The sequence below is a fragment of the Teleopsis dalmanni genome, chromosome 1 (assembly GCF_002237135.1).
Source record: "Teleopsis dalmanni isolate 2A chromosome 1, ASM223713v2, whole genome shotgun sequence".
In the NCBI taxonomy this organism is placed as follows: Eukaryota; Metazoa; Arthropoda; class Insecta; order Diptera; family Diopsidae; genus Teleopsis; species Teleopsis dalmanni.
The window spans coordinates 211,338,173-211,359,976 of record NC_051846.1 but is presented as its reverse complement, the minus strand read 5'-3'; the positions used below and the strand labels follow the sequence as shown (position 1 = coordinate 211,359,976).

The window sequence follows — 21,804 nt, the reverse complement described above, 5'->3', positions numbered from 1 at the left end:
TTTTCATTTTGTTCATACTCACCTTATTAACACGTTCATTTATTGCAATTATCTATAGATTTATGATATTTCCCAACAACAAAAGGAGAATTCTAAATACTTATATACTCTTTGGATCCTGTATTTTGCACCTCAACAGAATCAATCCTCTTTCTATTTACTATCTTACTTTTTCCTTCTTCCATTCTGTTTTCAGTGACCAGAAATGTATTGCCGCACCAGCGTTTCGTTCCCTACCCGGCATGGATAACTGGTGTGAAACAAATTGTCTACGCTATCCACCCAATTGTCCAGAATCCGCCTGTTATTGCCCGTAAGCATCACTTAATAAAATGAGATACATTATATTTTGCATATCAAATAAATCGGTAATAAAATTTTGGGTTTCAGACAAGAATGTGTGGCTATTGGAGAGATTGAAGGGCGTGAAGGTGCGGATACTTACTGCATGGATGAATGTCTTAACTACGGATCTGAATGTCCTGTGGATAGATGTCGCTGTTTCTAGGACTATGAAATCACTGTGATATTCTGTAACTCAGGCATGTAAAATTTCTAAGAGTAATTAAAAGCTGTGCTACGAACTCTGTGCCGTTTAAATATATATTGTATATGAATTTAATGTAAATAAAATACTGTGAAGTTTAAAATGATGAGTCTGTTTATTTTATAATAACATATTCGATTTTAAAAACATTCGGATATATATTCGATTGGAATATATATTTATTTATTTTCAAGTTAACACTAAAATCATATTTGAAGTTAACTAAGAATAAGAAACTGAACCAGTAGGTTCTTCGCCCATTGAAATATATAATATGTATCTTTCCTTTATAAAATCAAAAGTACTCGTACTTTTTTAGAAATACAGAAGCTAAGAAGCTGAAACTACAACCGACAATTATGAATATATACTTGGGCTCGTTGCACAAAATATAATGGATTCCAAGAAGCTTTGCCTTTTGTCCATCCATGTGAAAGAAATAACTTTAGACAAGCGGCGCATCCACTTGAGGTCAGCTGACATCCATATTTAAAATTACTATCAGCCAATTTCAGATAAGAACAACAAACGTACAAACTATTGAAAACCCTTTAAAAACAATTTTTTTTTATTATTATTTATTCAATATAAATAAAAACTAATTAGCAATATTTTTATATCGGAGACTTAAAATAGTCGATCTAAGTCCTTATTTATAATATTATAGTATATTGATTAATATTTAATTTAATTAGTTAAATCAGACGGTTTGGTTCTCTAAGCCGTCGTACGAGGTCTTCTGTTTGAAGGAGTGAGGAAGCTTCTGTGTTGCAGTGAACCTCAAATCTTTTTTCATACGCTTCAGCCTGAAGAGTGATTATTTCAGCTACTGCCGGACTACACATACAAGTCACCAAAAGGTCGCTGTTACGGATATACCATGGAGCATTGGTAATTGTTCCTAGAATGTAGTTTTAATATTATTGGATTATCTGTCTATGTGACTCAGATGTGCAACCCCAGAGTAAAGATCCGTAGTCCAAAATTGGACTTAGTACCTGCTTGTATATTATTAACTTGTTCTCGATTGACATAACGGAATGTCGTCCAACTTATGTCAATCGAAAAGAATGTTAATCTTTAAGAATATTATTAAATTTATGATCATGTGACTTTACACGAATATTAAGAAACTCTTCAGAACTATGAAATGACTATATAGCAATATATGTATATAGCAAAACAACATTAATCAATAACTAAGAAACATATTCGCAAACTAACATAAAACTTATTGAACAACTTCATTATTAAAAACGATTACCGAGATTATAGATGATTGTAGATTATAGATGTTAACATTAAAGCAACTGATGAAGCGAGATCTATATTTGATGAAACTGGGGACCAAAAACAAAAAATGCAGTAAGATATGAAAAATCAAAAAAGCTGGCCTTATGCTATTTATTTGTTAAAAACACAGCAGAGGTATATTACCTCTGCTGAGGTATAATGAGGTATGAATTACCTCATTTCATTAATTTGTTGTATAAATTGCTGCACACGGATAGGTCGTCATCAATTGATTAAATATTGGGAAAAAGATAGTGAAGTACAATATCACTTTTACATTCCATTCGTTATGAAATATTTCTTCAACATTATAATCCCTTATAGATTTCAAAGCTACGCCTATAGCTGTTAGTCAAGAAAAAGTTTGCAAAACGAAAATTTTAGTTTTAAATACAAAAGATTTCGTGTGGAATTGCAAGCATTTCCTTGACAAACCCAGTGCCCAGTGACAAACCCAGTGCGCTTCCTTTAAAATAAAAATATTGCCTTGGTGTGGGTTGTTCTATTTTATTGGGAATTTTTATGCGCAATGTACTTAGTCAACTGTAGTACGGTCTGTCTAGCTATCGATTTGTTACAATAAAAGTTTATTCGAAATAAAACTATTTTAAAGCATAGAACACATTTTTAAGATTTGTTAACTTACAATTTGTATTTATTTTATTCCAATTACTCCAAAATAATTTATTCGAATAAGCTTACATTGTAGCAAATACAAAAACAATTTTATTATTTGTACTACCAGAGGGAGACGATTTTCAAGCTGTCAATTTAGGTAACAAACTATGCCCCTTAATTCTGATTTTCGAAAATGTGCCGCAGCTCCTTGACACCATATTCGAAACTATCCTTACCGTTGGGCATTTTTTCCAAAAATTTTGTTTGTATGGCAGATGGCTTTATTATTGTTGGTATTGGATCGAGTTTTGCTATTTCTTCGTGCAAAATTTGAAAATCTAGCGTGCCTACTGATGAAACTGGGTGAGAAATAGAGTCATACCGATCGACGGCGATTAGCTCGCTGCTGCTATCATGGTATGAGGATATTGAAGTGTCCGAAGTTTCAGCATCAACATCCTCCTCATCACTAATACTCATTTTGCTATGAGCACTTTTCACATCATAGCACGAATCAATTGGTTCCACCGTAGTGGGAGCTTGCACATAACTTTCGCCATCCAAATAATCGATGGCTTTAAATATGCTTGTTATTGCTACATTCCAGTTGCTTCTGGCACGTTCTGCTCTTGATGCTGATAATGGTTTTAAGACACCCTTTTTCTGAAGAATAAAGTTTTCTCTACCAAAGACATTGTCAGCTGGCTTTGATTCCGGAAGATGCTGGAATTCTATCTTTGCAGAATTCACTATACGTGACCCATTAGACATGAACTTCTTCATGCAACCATTTCCATATTGTATACGTTTTTTATACAGAATTGAACTTTGTACTTTTTTAGGTGAGTCATTGAAGGGGCGTGGCACTTTCTTCGGAACACTCATTTTTTGCATGTTCAAGCGTGATATAGAATTACCATAATTAATACGTTTTTCAGCTAAGATTTTCTCCAAAGGTACAGTACCTATACTCTGAGTTTGTCTCGCAGAACTGCCACTTTGAAGTAAACCATTAAATTTTGAATATTCCTTACCCAACTCGTTGGCCCTGCGTATCATTTCAGCACGTAAATCTTCTTGAGTTTTTTTGCGTTCTCTTCTTATACGACGACCACCAGAAAAGCTACTCTCCTTAATTTCTTCAATTTCCTTAAAGAGACGCTTTAGACGTACTTGTCGCATTTTTTTCTCAATTGAGCGTTCGTTAAACTCCTTTATGCGATCATACTCTTCTTTAAGTCTCTGAAGCTCCCCATTTTGTTTGCTAGTCGCGACTAGGCGTCGAAAATAAGGTGTGGACTTGATTTGATAGGACATAGCTTGAGGTTTCTAAAATTTTTGAAAATAAGGGTTTCAGAACTGATCACGGATGACAAAATGACAAAGTATAATTTTAATTTGGAAAAGGACAAACAATTTTGTGTTTTTTGAAGTTAACAACTTTTTTAATTTTTTTAATTTTTTAAAATAAAATCAGAAACGAAGTTCACTGAAATGTATAAATATATGAACAAAGGTTATATCTACAAAAAGTTGTTAAATGAGAAGTTGATTGAATATTTAAAAAAAAAATTGATAACTATATAACTTAATAATATACTATCAGATTTTCATATATTTTTTTTTTTACTAGAATAATATAATATACTCTTTCTGCTTAACATAATGCCATGAGTGGTCTTTATTACCTTTACAAGTCATTATAAAAACCATCAGATTGATTTTTTGTTGCTGCAACACATTATTATAAGGAGTAGATGAAACACTTGTTGTGGTAACACGAGGCAATCGGTGGGCCTATTAGGATGAAGAGTGTAAAAAGAGCATGAATGACAGTTTAATTGGATGCTAACCGGACTAAGTGTGGTTCCCTACCCACTGCAATAGGGCAAAACCATCAATCAGTAGCACTCATCTCAGTTGTTGGATGAAGGCATGAAAACATGTAGTCGATGGCATAAACAATTTATGTATATATTTATGTATTTATACTTTCTTAAGTATTTATTTAGATCTTTGCTATATCGTGATTTCGATTAGGCAAGTACAGCACTTGTTGTTGGAAGAAGGTGCCTTTCTTGTGTAGAGTTTTCAGGCAGAAGGTTGTTGTGAATTTTGCTGCAGTATAAACGTGCTTAGACGTGTATAGATGGCTGTTCCCTCTCGTTTATACTTGAACTCACTGATATTAGCCCCATTCAAATAGGTATTAATGAATAAAAAGAAACATTGCGAATTCAAATAAACTCGAAATATCATTCCTACTGTCTGAAGTACACAGACTTATTCTCGTGAATACATTATGTTATTCTCAATTAATACAAGTCTTATACATAACATAAAAAGATACATATTTTTATTATTAAATACATATATAAGCATATACATGAGTGAGTGTGTAATCGAGTGTGTGTATAACAAACGTTTTAATTAAATGTGTAAAATAAGGTAAGTGGATGTTATACTTATTTAATAATTTTTTGTTCAAGAACATTTTTTTTCACACATTATTACTTAATACTAAGTTAAGATTTTTACAAAAGAAAATATTTCTTTTTTTCAATAAAATAGCTTAAATAGCAAAACTAATTCAAAATAACGAACGAACGAACGAAATTTGGAGAACAGTCAAATGAAATTTTAATTATTAATAATTATTGAATGTATATTAAAACTACATTAAACGGTAAATAAAATAAACTAAATAAATATATATTTAATTGCAAAAAGACTTTCAAATTAACTTAATTATTACAGAAGGGATACAGAGATTTTTTTTTAATTTTAAATATTAAATGCCAAAAATATGGAATTTGTTGAGAACATCGCCAAATGAATTTATATTTAACTGAAGTGCAGTTTAAAATCTCAAACGAATTATCTTTAAATTAAAGCCATCAATGCAAGAATTGCTTTAAGCCAGTTAGGAAATCAATAAGTTCATTTTAAACGTAACGTTTTTTGTATCACAAGTAAATTTTAGCTCTAAGACTATCCATTTTTTGCTATTACTATATATAGCTTGCAGCCTAAGTTAGCTTGGAAAAAAAGTTCCTTTTTTTCTTCTTAAGTTTTTGCTTCTCTGCTGCATTTAGCTCAGATTCATCCGCATCCTGAAAAAAATTCAACTCTTAAATCCACATATTGCATAAATGTATATAATTGTAAAAATACCTTATCTGCGTCGATTTTTTTACTTTTACCCAATTTTTTTGCTTCTTTCTGTTTTTTTCTTTCCTTTTTCGATAGCTTTGTTAAAGTTCTTCGGGATTCTTCATCATCCTCACGCTTGGCACTATGCAGTTCCAATTGTTGTTTTATGCTCTATTTTAATTAAAATAAATATCAGCGTTATTATTATCAGTACTAACTGATAGAAGAAAATCAAATAAATATTCTAAACTGAACTGATATGAAGCTCTTGAATCACGAATATATGCATTATAGAAACGCTTTAGAAAACTAACTAAAGTGGGATATATAGGAATAGAAAATAGGAATAGGGGACATCATAAAACAAGTGGCCTAAAAGTAATGCAATTGACCCATTAGCAGTCCACATGGAATGTGTAAAGTTCAACAGAAGATAATTATTAAAGAATAGCATAAAATATACATATAGAAAATATTAATTTAATAAAATACATACCAAATCTTCTTCTGCTTCGCGCAGCCTATCCATTTCTAGACATTCAATTACTTCATTACGCAATTGCACTACTTCCACTAACCGTGCTATAAGCGCCTCCTCTCTTGCTTTATCTGTATCAGTTTTATTGCATTCTGGCTGCGCCATTAACACGCGTATTTCATATTCCAAATCAGCTTGTTCCTGTTCTAAACGATGTTGACGACGTCTGCAAGGGGAATAAAGTTTAGTTAAGCATGTAAAAAAACTTCTCCCACTAAAATACTTACAAATACATCAGCTCTGCTTGTCGGCGGAAGAGTTCATTTTTCTCATTTACTAATTCGAATAACTGTAAGATAAGATCTTCAACTTCTTTGGAGTTCTGCACACAATCAGTTGCGGTTGTAGTTTTACCATCACTCACATCTTCAGTTGGTTTACCTATAGGTTCGCCATTTTGCCCTTCACAACGATCGCGTATCATTTTCTCTAATATGACACCTTGTTTCTCTAGACCCTGTTGCTGCACCTCAATTATTTCTAACTCGTGTCGAATTTCTTGTAATGGCAACATTTGTAACACTTTTTTAGGAGGTATAGGCAATGCGGGTGCCGGACCTTTACGTCTTTTCCATTTGCCATGCACTGATTTATTATAATGCAATGTCTCACCATCTTCAGCACCAGATGAAGCAGATATCTGTGATTGTCTATTACGATTTTTGGCCTCTTTATTGTCTTTCAACTTCTCTAATTGCCGATCGTGAGTCACTTCACCATTCAAATCGTCTAGCAAAGGATTCTTGTCGTGTGTGGGTGTGTCTATATTTGGAGGTATAATAACACGACGATAAACAACATTAGACTCTTCCTCATTATGCAAATGCTGTTGTTCATGTTTGACGTCATCACTTTTGCTCACATTCTCTTCATCCACATACTCATCATTTAGCAGGCTTGCATCTAATGGTATCAATCGTCTCGAACTTCGTCGACTTGTATCATCTTCCTCTTTATTGTCAATTCTTGACAACTGTTTACCCTCCAACAAAGCTTTTTCCTCGTCGGATAATGCCGAGTCTAATTCACTCTGCAGAGGGTAACTATGCAAGTTTTTTGACTCCGTACTAAGTTCTAATGTGATTTGTGGCAACAAAGTCGGATCCATACGCGCGGGTTTTGGTGGTGCTGGCGCTAAACGTTTCTTACTGGATTTGGGCGTGCCTACTGTACTCGAACTGGGCGTGGATGTAATGGAACCGTTCGGAGAGGCATTACTTGCAAACAGCTCTTTGACAGTTGGTGGGGGTGGCGCTGGTGCCTTGCGACTTTTACGCCCTCTTACGGTGCCACCGGAAGAAGATGTGAGCGAGTTATTTGAACCACGTACATCGGAGTTACGCTGTAGGCTTTGCGGCGTGGAAGTACCAAGCGAGTTGACACTGCCGTAATAGTCGCTGGAATTTTGAAGCACAAATTGTGAGTTTCTTTCTTGTGTGGATTTTGTGCTAAGACGTGGGGTTGGTTCCGGTGTAGGATTTTGTGATTGTGATCTAAGTTTGTGTGGTGGTATATACTTGTATTTTAGCATTTTTTCTTTACTTCTATTTTCTTTTTATGATTATTGTTTAGTAGTTAAATGTGATTGATAAGAATCATTTTTAAAATGAATAAGCATAAAAGGATTTACTAAAAAAATTAAAAATTATTGAATTACTTTTAAATAAAACTTTTACAATGTTAGATTTTCATATCAAGGCTACTTTGCATTATATTTTTAGAATCCAGAAGGCTACTTAATTAATGTTCTCTTCTCCGTTGAATTTAAAATAAACATTAATAATGAAGTATAATTTCACATTAAAAGTGTATCAAAAAATAGTATACAAAATTTTTCTTATTAAAAATCGCACTAACCGCACTGAACCGCTCGTCGGTCTAAAGCAAACCGGCCAACACTTGCCAATGAATCCGACTGACCGCGGAGCAGAAGTAGAAAAAATATTTATTTCTTTTGAAGTACAATTTCGAAGTACAACAATAAAAAACTGAATTAACAAGCATAAATTTATTTATTTGTTAAAAATCATGTAGGAAAATGCGGAGAGCACCGGCAGCTGTTTTTTCAACGCCTAAACAAATATGAACGCACGAAATGGAAAGAAAACGCATTTGATATTAAAAAACAAACCAGAAATTGCAGAAATAGGTCTTCAGGTACTTTATGGAAAATCGCATAGGAAGAATGTATGTATGTACATGTGTGACCAGTGAGCAGTGAGCAGTGGTAGTTATGTAAGCACTTGTAAATTTGGAAAACATTGCAGTCATACGTTTGTATGTGACGAGTGACACCTATTGTCAGCAACTCATTCAGTAGTTAGTAGTTAGATTGTCAGGTTGTTAGTTTGTTAGGTTGTTGACCAAACACACCATTAACAATAACAAAACCAAATAAACAACAAGTGTATTGTTGTCTCTAACAATAGACCAAAGACTGGTTAAAAGCTGAAGAGCAACATGGAACAGAGAAGACATATAAAGGCGCAACAGAGCATAATTTGAATGAATTCTTTTTTCTTGAAATTAATATGCGACGCTATTGTGTCTTTTTTTTTTGTTTATATCTAAAGCTACTTAATAACAATATAAATTAAGAAATGGTCAAACAATAAACCAACCAGGTGAGTCCGGCATGAATGTGAGAGTAGAGTACGTGGACTCCGATTACCAATCAACAAAAGCGGAACAATAACAGTTAGAATTATGACATAAGAAACACTATAGTTAACCACGAACCATAAAATTCCAAACAAAATGCGTATATGAAAGTTTCATAAAAAGAATTTCAATTTAATAACTTCATAAATTACGCACAACAACAACAACAATAAGCAGTGTTCATAAAGCAAATTTTATTTCATAAAACACTCGGTTAAGTACATCATTATTTTGTTTATATTAATTGGCACTATAAAGCAGGCAAGAAACCTGGCAAAAGTACACCTACAAAGCACTTATAACGACGCTACATTAAATGCTCGCACGCCCACACCTGCTAATTTTGTTGTTTCTTAACTTGGAAATTGTTCCGCTGCAGTACTGAGAAGAACAAGGCAAACTTTAGATAAAGAAACTAACAAGAATTGTGTTTAATTGAAATATTCATAGTACACAAAAAACCAAATGAATTAGAAAAAATTGCTTACTTCCGCTGTGGCTACAAAAATTCAAAGATACAAAGATACAAAGATACGACGAAACATCTTCAGTCAATGCATCTTAGAGCGTAAAGACAGAAGCAGTCGTCGAAAGAATGTCTGTGTTATCTCTTTTGAAATGTGAGAACTAACAAATGAAAACGATAAGGGAAGAACGCAATAGAAGATATTTATTTAACAAACAACAACTTACTTTATATTCATTAGGAGCAATGACTTACCTAATCTAGTAGAGAAGAGGTGTCACAACAGATTTCACACTTCCAACAGTTTATTCCAACTGATATTTTATAACTTTATCAAATACTGTATATTTTACTTAAAGAACTTATACATAAAATAAATCTTCTTCTTGATATTGTTTTGTGCATAAATTACACAATAATTGTGCACTATAATTATTAGAGTAGAAGGTCGGATCTGTGTCTTCGGACAACAGAAGTGTACACTATTGTAAACCATTGTGTTATATATATAATATTTATTTTATATTCAAACGATCTCACCAATCCTAGAATACTTAGTCCAAGTTAGAAAAAGAAGGTGTACAAATCTCATATTCTGAGTTAGTTACTACGAATAAAGTAACACACGCTTGTATACCTGGATATAAGAGATTCCTCAATAAAAGGGGGGTGAAACAACTCTATTCACTGGTTCGGAATCATATGCCAAACTACATCTGTGCTGAAAAATATCGTATATAAACTGTATGAGAGTACCTCCAGCAGAGATGTCCAAAAGCACATTCGAATCAACACTAAAAATGGCAGATAGTTCAGCCTAAATAGTTCTAAGCTATAACACAGTAAGATAAAAATGAAAATCTAGTGTCACACTATGAATAATTATTCACTGACTTTCTAACTGAACATACTGCTTTTTGCTACCATCTTTCAAAGATGAAACAAAACCTACACCGACAACTGCAGATTCTGTGAAGTGCAGAGCGAATTGGCGGCTTATCTTACCCACTCGCGCCGTACGAATCACTCATCCCAAAATATATAACGACAAAGAAGGGTCTTGAAGTAAATAACAAATTAAGAGGCTTTTAGTATACCGAATAGTGTTGACCAAGAGCAGATTCATTCTCAAGAGTAGTATTTAATCATACGAGTATCTTAAACTTTTTCATCTTCCAACACAATATCTTCAAATGCAAATAATTCCATTTAAATATTTAATTCAATTAAGAATTGTGATAAGTAAATCATTGCAATATCCAACAAAGACCACAGCATCAATAATAGCATTTTAGCTTTATTCTTTTTATTTAAAACAAACACCTCGTGAAAGTTTACTTAATAATATTGTATCAATCATTTATAAAATAAGTTGAAGACTTAAAATAAAAAAGCAGACAAATTAATAATGTGAAGGAAATGGTTTCCTTTTTATTCACCACGAGTATTAACATAATCATATAAAAAAGAGGATATCATTATTAGATAAATGCTTATTAAACTAATTAAAAAATAAGTCTTGTTTTATACTAAAAAAGTTTATTAACATTTCTTATGAGAAAGTTTCATGAATAACGCGTATCATGCAGTTTCCACAACAAAAACAAAAAATTTTACAAATATATTTAGAAGAAATTCAAACACTATATTTTATCCACAACATATAATAAATAGATTATATTAAAATTTGTATTCATTTTAGAGAGTTCAAATCTAGAGTAGGTGCTACGAAATGCATAGACACAATCACTACAATTTAAATGTGTACGCATGATAAAGCCGATCTAATCACACAATTAAAGATTACAAGAAAACCAACTAACTATAGTTGGTTGGTTGGCAACTAACTATAATTCTTAATTGACTCAACTTTATTAAGGTTGTTCAGATTTTTACAAAAGAAAAGAATAGAAATAGGGTTAATAGGGTACTTTCGACCGATCAAAGCTTTACGAATATAACATGCCTTTAATGCTACAGTCGTCCGACTTTAACTAACCAGAAGAAAATAGTTCCCCCAATAATTTTTTGATATCAGATCGTTATTAGTTAATGCTCACGCTATAGCATCTTTCTTTTGGCACAGATCAAAGCCTGTCAAGCCTGACAGAGAATGTGACTGAATGATAAAGCTTCTAAACAGAGCTGGCATATCTTTCAAACAAAGGCATCATATCATCCCGTTAAGCAAACCTATATTGTTGAGATGGTCAGTGAGACCAAGGTGAGTAAAGTAACGGTTTTACATAGTTATAGAAACAAACCAGCTCTGTTGAGATACTGCACTGAGGTCTTTAATTTAATACCGACTTCTCATCGGAGACTGATTGCGTACTAAATTATCCACAATAAGACCCCGATCTACAGAAATGAATAGATAATACAGTCTAGGTGAAATTGCCATTGATCCCAGTGTAATTAAGTAGAAAGAAAAGCACTACATGGTAACACTGAAACCTGTGCCTCGGTCATTTTTCTAACCACATATTATCTCATCAAATTTTTTTATAAGTTTTCTGAGAAGGAAAAAATTGACAATAGTCTATATTGAAAAAAGTTCTACTCATATCATATCCAGATTAAAAACCTTAAATGTTTTCATTTTGAAGATTTCTTGTCACACTTGAAAACGAAGCTGTTTCACATGCAACAAACCAAATTAATTGGAAAAAAATGGTATTCACCCAATTAAAGACATTGTAAAAATTGTTAAAATTTATGATAATGAGTAATTAATACATAATTAGTTAACATTTTAAGTAAACTTAAGCAAAATAAAATTCAAATGAAGCTTAAAACAAGTGCAAAAATTTTTACTATTCATTTTTTAAGGTAAATTATGTCACTGCCGCCACATGTGGCATTAACAATAATTGCAATCTTTATAGCTGAATGAAGTAAAATATGTAAAAAAAATACAAAAACATTAACGTTATTTGCAGTAATCGGAGCAATGCAATTAAATGCAATTTAAATTAAAAACTTTTAGTTGTAAGAAGGCGACGCGTTGCAAAAGGAAGGAAAGTCCAATAAGTGTTAAGAGCTTAAATAGCAAAAAATCTATAATACAAAATCTATTAATTCTTAATTATAGTGAACTAATACTAATGCTACTTTAAATGAAACAATAAAATTTAAATTAAATAATATAATTCTTCATATTAGTTTTAAAAGCATGCAATTGACCAGACAGCACCTATTAAGGTGTCGGTTTTACTCTTAATACTTCTGAAATAACAACAATGATCTATAGATATTTTGTGATAACAAAAAGATCATAAAATAATAGATTAGTAATAAAACTATATTCGTTCTAAGTTCGGTCACTTAGGCGCAATTTATTCCACAACTATTGAATTATGTTTACCTTTTGACATTGAACGGAAATACTTTATCATTATCTAAACCTATTATTTGACAAGTAAAGCTGTGGAAATCAAAGGGCTTAAAAGAAACGAAATAAGTAACTACGTGATTATCTTACATCGGATATAGATAAAAAAAACTATAAAGACGCTTATAGCCAGACATAAACACAGCGTAAAGTATAAAAATAATATTAAGTCAAAAAGAGCACAGTGTGAAGCCCATTGTATCACATTAAAACAAGACTCGGACGGACCTTGATAATGTAAAGGTGTTACATCAAGAAAAAAATATATGAAACCGCTTTTTCCTAGAAATGCTCTACATTCTACAAACTCCTAGTGACACCAGACTCAATTATAAAACTGACATACAACACTTTAACAAATCCGGAAGAGGATAAATATATCTAAGTTTATGAAAGAGGCACAATAGATTTATAGGTCGCAGTGCAAATTCCTTAATATATATATATGTGATGCACCGGAAGTGAAACTATTTATTCAATTATTCATTTACTTAGATTTTCCACGAATACTCAAATGACCAGACAACTTCTTTTCCCGTTGATTTCAGATACAATGACATTAATGATCTATGAATATTTTGTGATAAATGAAACAATTTTATGATAAATATAGCAATTCGTGACAAATCAATAAAAAAGGAGTAGCACAAGATACGATCGTATTCAAAAATTACACCGGAAGTGAAACTATCTACTCCATGTTCGGTTACTTAGGTTACTTAACACAATTCTTCACAATTATTATCTATTTTTTACTTTAATAGAAAACTGCGGCAAATAGAGCAGACGCAGCACAGACTTTAATATATGGGAAGTCTGAAAAAAGTCTTTAATTGAAGTTAAATGGCGATTTGCTTGCTTAAGAGTTTTTTCACTTGAAGTTTCTTTCCAAATCATGTGATTGTCATTAGCAATGCAGAAAGTTCAAAACTCCAGTGCCACAACACGAATTCGTACTTTCCGTTCTTGACTCGTTAAACCCGCGGCGCTTTGAGTGTAAAATTTAGTATGACAATGAATCTTCTTCTACCGCACAATAAACCGCTAAACCGTTTACAAGTGACAAATAATTTAAACTTTTTCTTGTTTTTTATTGTTTTTCTTGTTTCTTATTCTTAACTCATTTAAAGTTTATTTAAACGTTCAACGTTTAACGTTAAATGCGGTTAACGCGCCACAACTATTTTGAATGAAGTCTACGGGTACTATGAGGTATGAGGTATGAAGTTTTTATTATTCGTAGCCGTTTATTCCACTGAGCTGCATTTGCACTATGCGGCGATATGCGACGATATGCGCTGTGCGATATGAGTGGAATGTGCTTGAGACACGCTTAACTGTGAGATATGTATCTGAGTATCTGAGTGACTTGTATTTGCACGCAACTCACTCAATCAACTGCTGCTTATTGAAGATATTTGCGATATGCATGATTTGTTATAATTTCATTTAACTTTTAATTGCATGTGGGCAGTTTTGTTTAAATTATTACACTTCGATTTATCTTTTCGCTACTTGGATTATCCATTTTCAAGTTTTAGGTTCCCATACAAATGCAAATTAAGCTCAATTGCCATATTTGCCTAGACAACTTAAAATTCATATTTTTACAATGATTTTTAATTGGCTTTAGTGTTTTTTTTTCAAGTTCAAGTTGTTTAGAGTTCAACCGATTATAATTTACATAAAGATCAAAGTCTTATTGCGTTTACTAGAGCAACTAAACACACCACCATATAAATAAATATAAATTAATTGATTAATAAATTAATATACAATACAAATTGCATGTAGTTCACACTAGCCGACCGTAAACTACACTACAGAGGTCATTCTTTATACTTAGAATGGAATAAAAATAGACGAATCCCTTTATTTTGTTAAGAATACTATTTTCTCTTAAGATGATTAAAAACTCAAAAGCGCAACTTGAGCATTTAATAAGAATAGTGATAATTATAAATAGTTCTTAAGCGAATTAAATAGATAAATAAACGCAGAATCCCGTCTCAGCGAAGACGACCTTGCTTAAGTCCTATGAAGTGAACCCACAGAGAACTTTTAAGGTATTAGCTGACTGTACAAATTTTACATACTTTACATATTCTAAACCAGAAAACCACTGTGTCGGGTAAAAGGTGAATATTTTGAAGATGCGGGAGCTTTTACCAACATGAAAGTGTATTTACCAACATTTCTTTCTTCTTACTATATAGCCTGGACCGCAGAACCACTGTGCTTTCAATGTACACATAAGAAATATCACATAGATTTAAAAGATAAGAACAAATAATGAATAGGGATCTTGTGCCGAGTCCCAGATAGTGGCAGAGAAAATATTTTTCTATCCTTTCATCAGCCTTCAATTGCGACAGTAGTTGTTAAGGTATATTAGCTGCAACTATTCACAAAGAACTTATATTGCAAAAAAAATTCAAATCTGTTCTATAAATTATGTATATATTCGAAAACTAAAAGTTAGTTACGAACAGTAAGCATACTAGAATATTAAGCACTACTTACAATAACACTCTAACGAAGAGTAGATATAATAAACTTAAAACCTATTACAACATGGATTTTGATTAGTCAAACATGGGTTAGACTAATCAACTTTTACCCAAGTAAAAGTTCTAGAAGATTAAGCACGTCTTACAATTACAAGAACGAAGCGTCATTAGTTAACTTGTAAACAAATGAGCTTTATCATTATCGACGATTAAGCACGACTTTAATTACAAAAATGCAGCTAAGAAATAATGCACCAGAATTATTGTACCATTCGCAATAATGATGGAATAATGAACTCGATTTCAAGAACGGCCGGGTCTACGCCCCGGAACCACTCATCGAAGACGACCAAATGCCGTTCAACATCTCCCAAAGAGTTCACACAAGCAGATTCGGGCGGGCTACAACAGCAACAACTTAATACACTACACACCGGGTCTTCTCTTCAAGTCAGTCAATAACAGAGATGATCAATTATCAACTTCCATTCATTAATCACGTCGCGGACCACAGCAACAATCTTTCAAACTTTTACTACAAGGGTGGGCAATTTTTGTTATGATTTCACAGTAAACGGAGTAATGTCGAAAAATATGCCAGCGGCCTATTACCCTACAAATTGGATGTATACACCACTATATCCCTAATTTGGATTACACTATATCCATAGTGAGTACTATAAAACTGATATTGTAATTTACTCAATTATAACACATTGTCGACATAATCTTTCTGTATAGGAACTGCTTTGGTACGAACAACTACAACAATAATAATAATAACGCAATGAAAGCAGTCCATTTGAAAATCAAAATAATAAATATTTCATTATAAATGCAATAAAATAAAATCCTTGCTTATTCATTTTAAAATCAATTTTTGTATGAAGATAAAGTGTGTATAATTTATTATTAAAAAAAATACTTACACATGCGATCTGGGAGTGGGTACAGGCGTCCTTTTAGTAAGCGAAGAAGACAGGCTTGAGCGTCTTGAAAAGTTTTGATCATCATCGGTGTCATCGCCAAATGGATTACGTGATATGCGTGGTGGCGGTGGACGTGGTGGTGGTACTTTCGCTGATGATGGCGTCGATGCTGCAGTGGAACTGTGTGATTTCTCCAATTCAATCTCATCATCCGAGCTATCAAACGGATTTGAATTTTGTGCTTTTTGTTTGGAAGTTTTACTAAACGAAGCGTTTGAGTTAACGGAATGTCCAAGGTTTTCCTTATTTACAGTTTCTTCATCTTCATCTTCATCATCTGATTTGAATGGATTCAAATCTTCGGGATAGTCTTCACTTGCACGTCTTGTATCCGCCGTCTTCGTACTAACTTCTACAGTTTGATTTGTATCCATTACTTTTTTGTTACTTTCAATTTCTTTTTGCTTAAATTCTACATTTTCATTTTCATTTTCATTTTCATTGTCTTTTGTTTTCATATATAAAGGCACTTCATTAAGACTACTTGGCGTTTCAGTTTCAGGTTGAACTATGGTTTCTTCAACGGCTGACTGGCTTGGCTTGATTTCAGGCTTTTTAGTTTCAGTAGCAACTTCAGTTTCCATTTGCTGCACATGTACGTGCAATGTTGATTTGTCGTCACTTTCCTTTGTTATGAGTTCATGTGCATTTTCTTCAGCATTAGAATTTGTGGGAATTGCAATAGTTTTATTATTTTCTAAGGTTACGTTTTCATTATTTATATCTATATGATTATTATTATTATTTTCGTTATTTGAAATTACTTCAAATTGTTGCAGACGCGCACGTACTACACTCAGACGTTCTGTAGTTGCTGCATCTTCTGGCTGCAATTGATGCTGTTCTATGGACTTCACAGGTTTTTCACGCAATTCCACAGTGTCTGGCATTACAGTGTCTGCATCAATAGATTCTGCACTCTCATTCTTCATTTCAACGTCTACTGCAGACTTTTCTGTATTGTTGTCAGCGCTTTGTGTCTGCGCTGCAGTTTTCAATGTATCTGCAGCTATGTCTTTGGTAACACAATCATTATCATTAGTTTCACTTAAGACTAAATTGATTTCATTGCTTTTTTGTGTTAAATTGCTTGCTATTGCTGTAGTTGTTGCTGTTGCTGTTGTTGTTTCATTTGTTGTTGTAGGATCTTTGTCCAGGATGGGAGTATAACTGTGATTGTTATTTGAATTGTCACTTGATGAAGTTGTTATTCTTGGTACCGCAACTGGTGTTGTTGTGGTATTTAAATTTAATTGCAATTCACTCTTCCTTCTCTCCGGCGAATCATGTTCGTTACTGGTCTTTGTAGTTTTCTCGTGCTGTGCTGTTGTGCTGCTTAATTGCAGTTGTGCGGTAGCTGTGAACCTTTTGTTAGCTATTGGTGTTGTTGTAGCAGAAACTGTTACTTCCGCTGGTGGTTGCGATTTCGGCAAAGCTGGTGGCGGCGCATTGTCTAAACTTAATTCAGCATGTGTCTCATTGTCAGTTTCAGTATCTGAAGTATCCATTTGGGTGTCAGTTTTACTGTCTTCAGTAACGGATATCGGTTCACTATTCGCTTCTGGTTCATTTTCACCATCGATAGTATCGTTGAGGAATGTATTGAAAGCACTGTTCATTTTATATTGTGCTGCATTTGCTTCCATGTGCTTAAGACTCTTCGATTTTTCCTCATCGCTAACACTCTTCTGCAGCAGTTTATGATTTTGAATTGTTTTGCTATCCTCAACTGGTTTAGTTTTCTCGAAGAAAGCTAAACGATCTGCAATGGAACTACGCACATTTCTTGACTGCGGACCAGAAGCTACAGCTGTACTTGTACTTGCTAAATTGTCTGCAGTATGATCACTTAAGGGTGTACGCAGTTGTACGCTACTGGTGGATACATCAGCAGCGAGCACTTCTTCATCTGGACAAGTTTCGCAGCAGTACTCATCATCTACTTCTGTCTCATAGAAGCTGCCTGGAGAGAGTTGTGAACCGCATCGTGCACATTTAAGGCAAGTACGATGATAAGTTCTTTTGCCAACTGTTAGACGTTCTGCTAAAAACACTGGCAACTGACACTTTTGACAGGGATCACGCCTGGGAACACCAACGTGAGCCATCTACAAATAATAAAACTCAATTATTATTACTGAAAACGAGATTTAAAGAAATTTATTAGATTTTATTAGTAAACTTTATTAATACATTTTTAGAGTAAATAAATAATTCATTCATTTAAATTTCTTCAGTAAAGAAATATATTTTAAAGGTTTTTTGGAGTTGCAGATGACCTTTTGCACATAAAAGGAACCCTATTTCTCAATGATAGTCAAAAAATAATAAATATGGCTTTGCTGGACTTCTCTCTACATTACAACATTTTAAACGTCTTAAATTATTTCTTAGGATACAAAAACTTATAGCAATTAAATTAGATTCTCCTCTTATATTCAAACCATCCGTAGTTAAAATTCAAGAAGATTTATTTTTTGTAAAGCTGATCTACTCTTTTAAAAATGAAGATTTATTTCCAAGTTCCACATCTATGATATCTATGATAAGCTTTCAATAGTTCGAAAGTTTATAAAGTAGATACCTTAATCTAACTATATACCATATATTTTCGAAATATCAAATATTTATAAAGATAATAATTAATCGATGGTATACATTGAAAAGAAAGCAACTTCTACACAAAATTATTGTGTTTATTTAATATATAAACAATTTTATAGAAATATTCCGAACTAAATTCTTTCTAAAATTATTAATATTTTACTTGAAAACTTTAATCGAACTCATAATATAATTTCAAAAAAACCCATTCTAACAATTATGTTTATCTTAGCACTTATTGAGTAATATAATTAAAAGTATAAACAATTTCAAAATTAAAGAATTCTTTGGCATTGCATAGATCAACTGTAGGAATTTTGAAATACCAGAATGTTTAAAACTCGATAATAAAAAGAAACAATGAATATGATTATAAATATAAATATAAAACTTATCATCAAACATTCATGAGGTGCTTAACATTTCAAAGCCTATACTGAAAAATTTTAAAACCATATCAGAAGTTAAAAGATAATAAAATATAGAGCCGCAAAAAAAAAATATATATATATATAAATATATATTTAAGAGATATTGGTTGGACAAAATAAATCAATTATTTAAGTGAACTCTGTATATTATCATGAAAAAATGTCTTCATCCGAATATGTATTCCTTTTGTTTATTTGTAGGTAGTTCTAGGTCACATAGTACAGTACATGCTATGGATTAATTCTTTTTATTTTAAGACTTACAAAGCAATAAGTGACAGAATTAGACAATATCTATATCTACATTCCAACAAAGGCCCTGAGTTGGGATTGAAATTACTAAATAAATTTAATTCGTAATAAATAGATTATGTTAAGATAACGATCATTAGTTATTAATATTGATGCTATTCAAAATTTTAACTAATTATTATAAATAATTGGTTTGTAAAAATTGAGGATTTAAGCTTTTATGAAAACTAAACGAATTGTTTGATGATATTTTTTGTTTAGCATTAAGTAGCCTCAAAGGAAACATGACAAAACTAATTTTGCTTATAAATCTGCAAAAAATAATATTTAGGTTTTAAATAAAAATAAATATATATAAAATCTACTTTCTTACTATCAATATAAATGTATGGTACTAAAATAAAATAGAAATGAAGAGGGCACTGATTCTCAGTGGAACGAAGCAATGCGACAATGGCAGATCTTTTGTACTGCTAACCTTCCCTCTAACTGAACAGAATAAAGATAATAAGTATTTAATATAAGTATTTGTATATTAATAATAATTTTTTTAAAATTTATTAATTATTAATAACAATTAAATTGTTCAAACTACGATTTATTTGCATGCTAAACAATATACCATTATTTGTTCGATAAATCGTTGCATACTTTCAGGCGCCAACATATAAAACCCTTAACATACAATAATTAATACATGAATTACCATAAACATTTTTAGGCGTATTCACTCTTCACATAAATCGATACAGAACAATGAGAATGGGTTAAAATGTGAGTGAGAGATGGATGACAACTAACGAAGAAGAACACAAGAAAGAAAGCAACAAATAAGCAAAATTGCAAAAAAAAAAAGCAAAACAGAGAAGGATAGACAATATAGAACACAGATTTTTAGTCACACCATTCTATTGAGCTAAATATCTATTTTAGACTATATGTTTTAGTTACTTACTTATATCTAAAGTAGGTTAGTAACAGATTTTAGTAATTATTGTTATTCTATACTTTACATTAAGCTTACCTGTATTTCAACGCAATTTTAAAGCCGATTTTAAAGTTGTTATTGTATATGTATATGTGTATCTATGTGCGTGTACTTAAAGTGTAGATGTAAATGTGTGTAAATATGCATTAATAGTTGAAGATACTAAGATTTTTTACATTGCTTTAAAATGCGAAACGTTTAAAATTGAAACATTTGCAGTTGGAAGCGACGCACTTTTTGTTTAGATTTTACTCTTGTGACTCAAGTGACTCAAATATTCGATTTTTATTTATTATTTATTTTATTTTTATATATTTTCAGATTTAACACATACAAGCGAAATCATTTAAAAAAATAAAATCAATTAATTTTTTTTTTAATTTAAACTTAATTATAATGAACTTAATGTTTTTTTTTTTTTGTTATTTAATAAACTCTTTTAACATGTATAATGATATATAATAAGGTGATGTGTGAGATACTTTTATTTGCTTATGATTATCTTTAAGATTCAATTTTATTTAATTTGTTTATATATAATATATTTTTTATTAATAAATTGTTCAAGTGTTTTAAGTTTGTTCTGGATGCTTTTATTAATTATTTTTGTTTTATTTTTTCATTTGTTCGATTAGCACTTTTTGTTCTAAAAGTAACTGAGCATTCTTTTCTTTTTTGTTCTTGTAATTTCTTAACAAAATATTTCTGGTTTGTATTGTCCCATTATGTCCAGACTTTTATCATCCTGTGTTGTACCAAAAATGAATGAAAAAAAGAGAAAATACGAATATTTATAGATGACTTTTTTTAACAAATACAAAATATATAGTAAATGTCAAAATTTAATTGCGAAATTAACGAGGGTTAAGGGTTCAGGTTAGGGTTTGTTAATATTGGTGTACAAAGTTAAAAACTGTTTAGTAAGAATTAAAGCGTGCTTATATATTTCTACAAAAATATACTTATTTTTTTATTATTAGTATAAAAATACAATAATTAACGAAATTATGAAAAGAATGTTAGAGAAAAAATTTCTGTTAGTGCTTTAAAGCAGCAGCAATTTTGTTAATGCTTTTCGACGAGTGCATTCCAAAAGTACTCCGAAAGGCTTTATAAAATTTCAATTATTTACTCTTAGATACTTTAAATGTTTACATACAGTTCTTTATTTTTTGTTTTAAGTTAATCAATATATAGATAGATTTTTTTACATATTTCTTTATATACAATAGCTACGGAACTTAAACTCGATTATTGTTAAAACTGATTTCCTATTCTAAGCTATATCAGCAGCTTCACTTAAAGTTCCAGCTGTTATATACAATAAATTAAAATCTGAGATTCATGCAGCAAATATTTT

The 21,804-nt window shown here is 31.7% G+C and overlaps 3 protein-coding genes across 4 annotated transcripts in view; 1 reads left to right on the top strand and 2 right to left on the bottom strand.

The window, feature by feature from the left end:
* LOC119671754 overlaps nucleotides 1-653 on the top strand; it is a 42,710-nt gene extending 42,057 nt beyond the window's left edge. Inside the window, exons 8-9 of the mRNA XM_038082517.1 lie at nucleotides 197-313; nucleotides 391-653. Of these exons, the coding sequence (XP_037938445.1) occupies nucleotides 197-313; nucleotides 391-508 (235 nt within the window). The 3' untranslated portion in view covers nucleotides 509-653. The remainder of the gene's footprint in view (nucleotides 1-196; nucleotides 314-390) is intronic.
* A 1,850-nt stretch (nucleotides 654-2,503) lies between these two features.
* Nucleotides 2,504-3,916, bottom strand: LOC119671752. The gene has a single exon (XM_038082513.1). The coding sequence runs from the start codon at nucleotides 3,773-3,775 to the stop codon at nucleotides 2,633-2,635; it is 1,143 nt and encodes a 380-aa protein (XP_037938441.1). The 5' UTR covers nucleotides 3,776-3,916; the 3' UTR covers nucleotides 2,504-2,632.
* Nucleotides 3,917-5,200: 1,284 nt separating this feature from the next.
* Nucleotides 5,201-21,804, bottom strand: part of LOC119671749 (MICAL-like protein 1) — a gene marked incomplete at its 5' end in the record, with an annotated part of 39,583 nt that continues 22,979 nt past the window's right edge. The window contains 5 exon segments of one of the 2 annotated variants that reach the window (XM_038082510.1): nucleotides 5,201-5,571; nucleotides 5,633-5,782; nucleotides 6,108-6,315; nucleotides 6,377-7,642; nucleotides 16,110-18,277. In XM_038082510.1, the coding sequence (XP_037938438.1) occupies nucleotides 5,488-5,571; nucleotides 5,633-5,782; nucleotides 6,108-6,315; nucleotides 6,377-7,642; nucleotides 16,110-18,277 (3,876 nt within the window). 2 annotated transcript variants of the gene reach the window in all.

Excerpts from the sequence above, each read along its gene's own strand:
- LOC119671752 (XM_038082513.1), bottom strand. The coding sequence starts at position 3,775 with ATGTCCTATCAAATCAAGTCCACACCTTATTTTCGACGCCTAGTCGCG.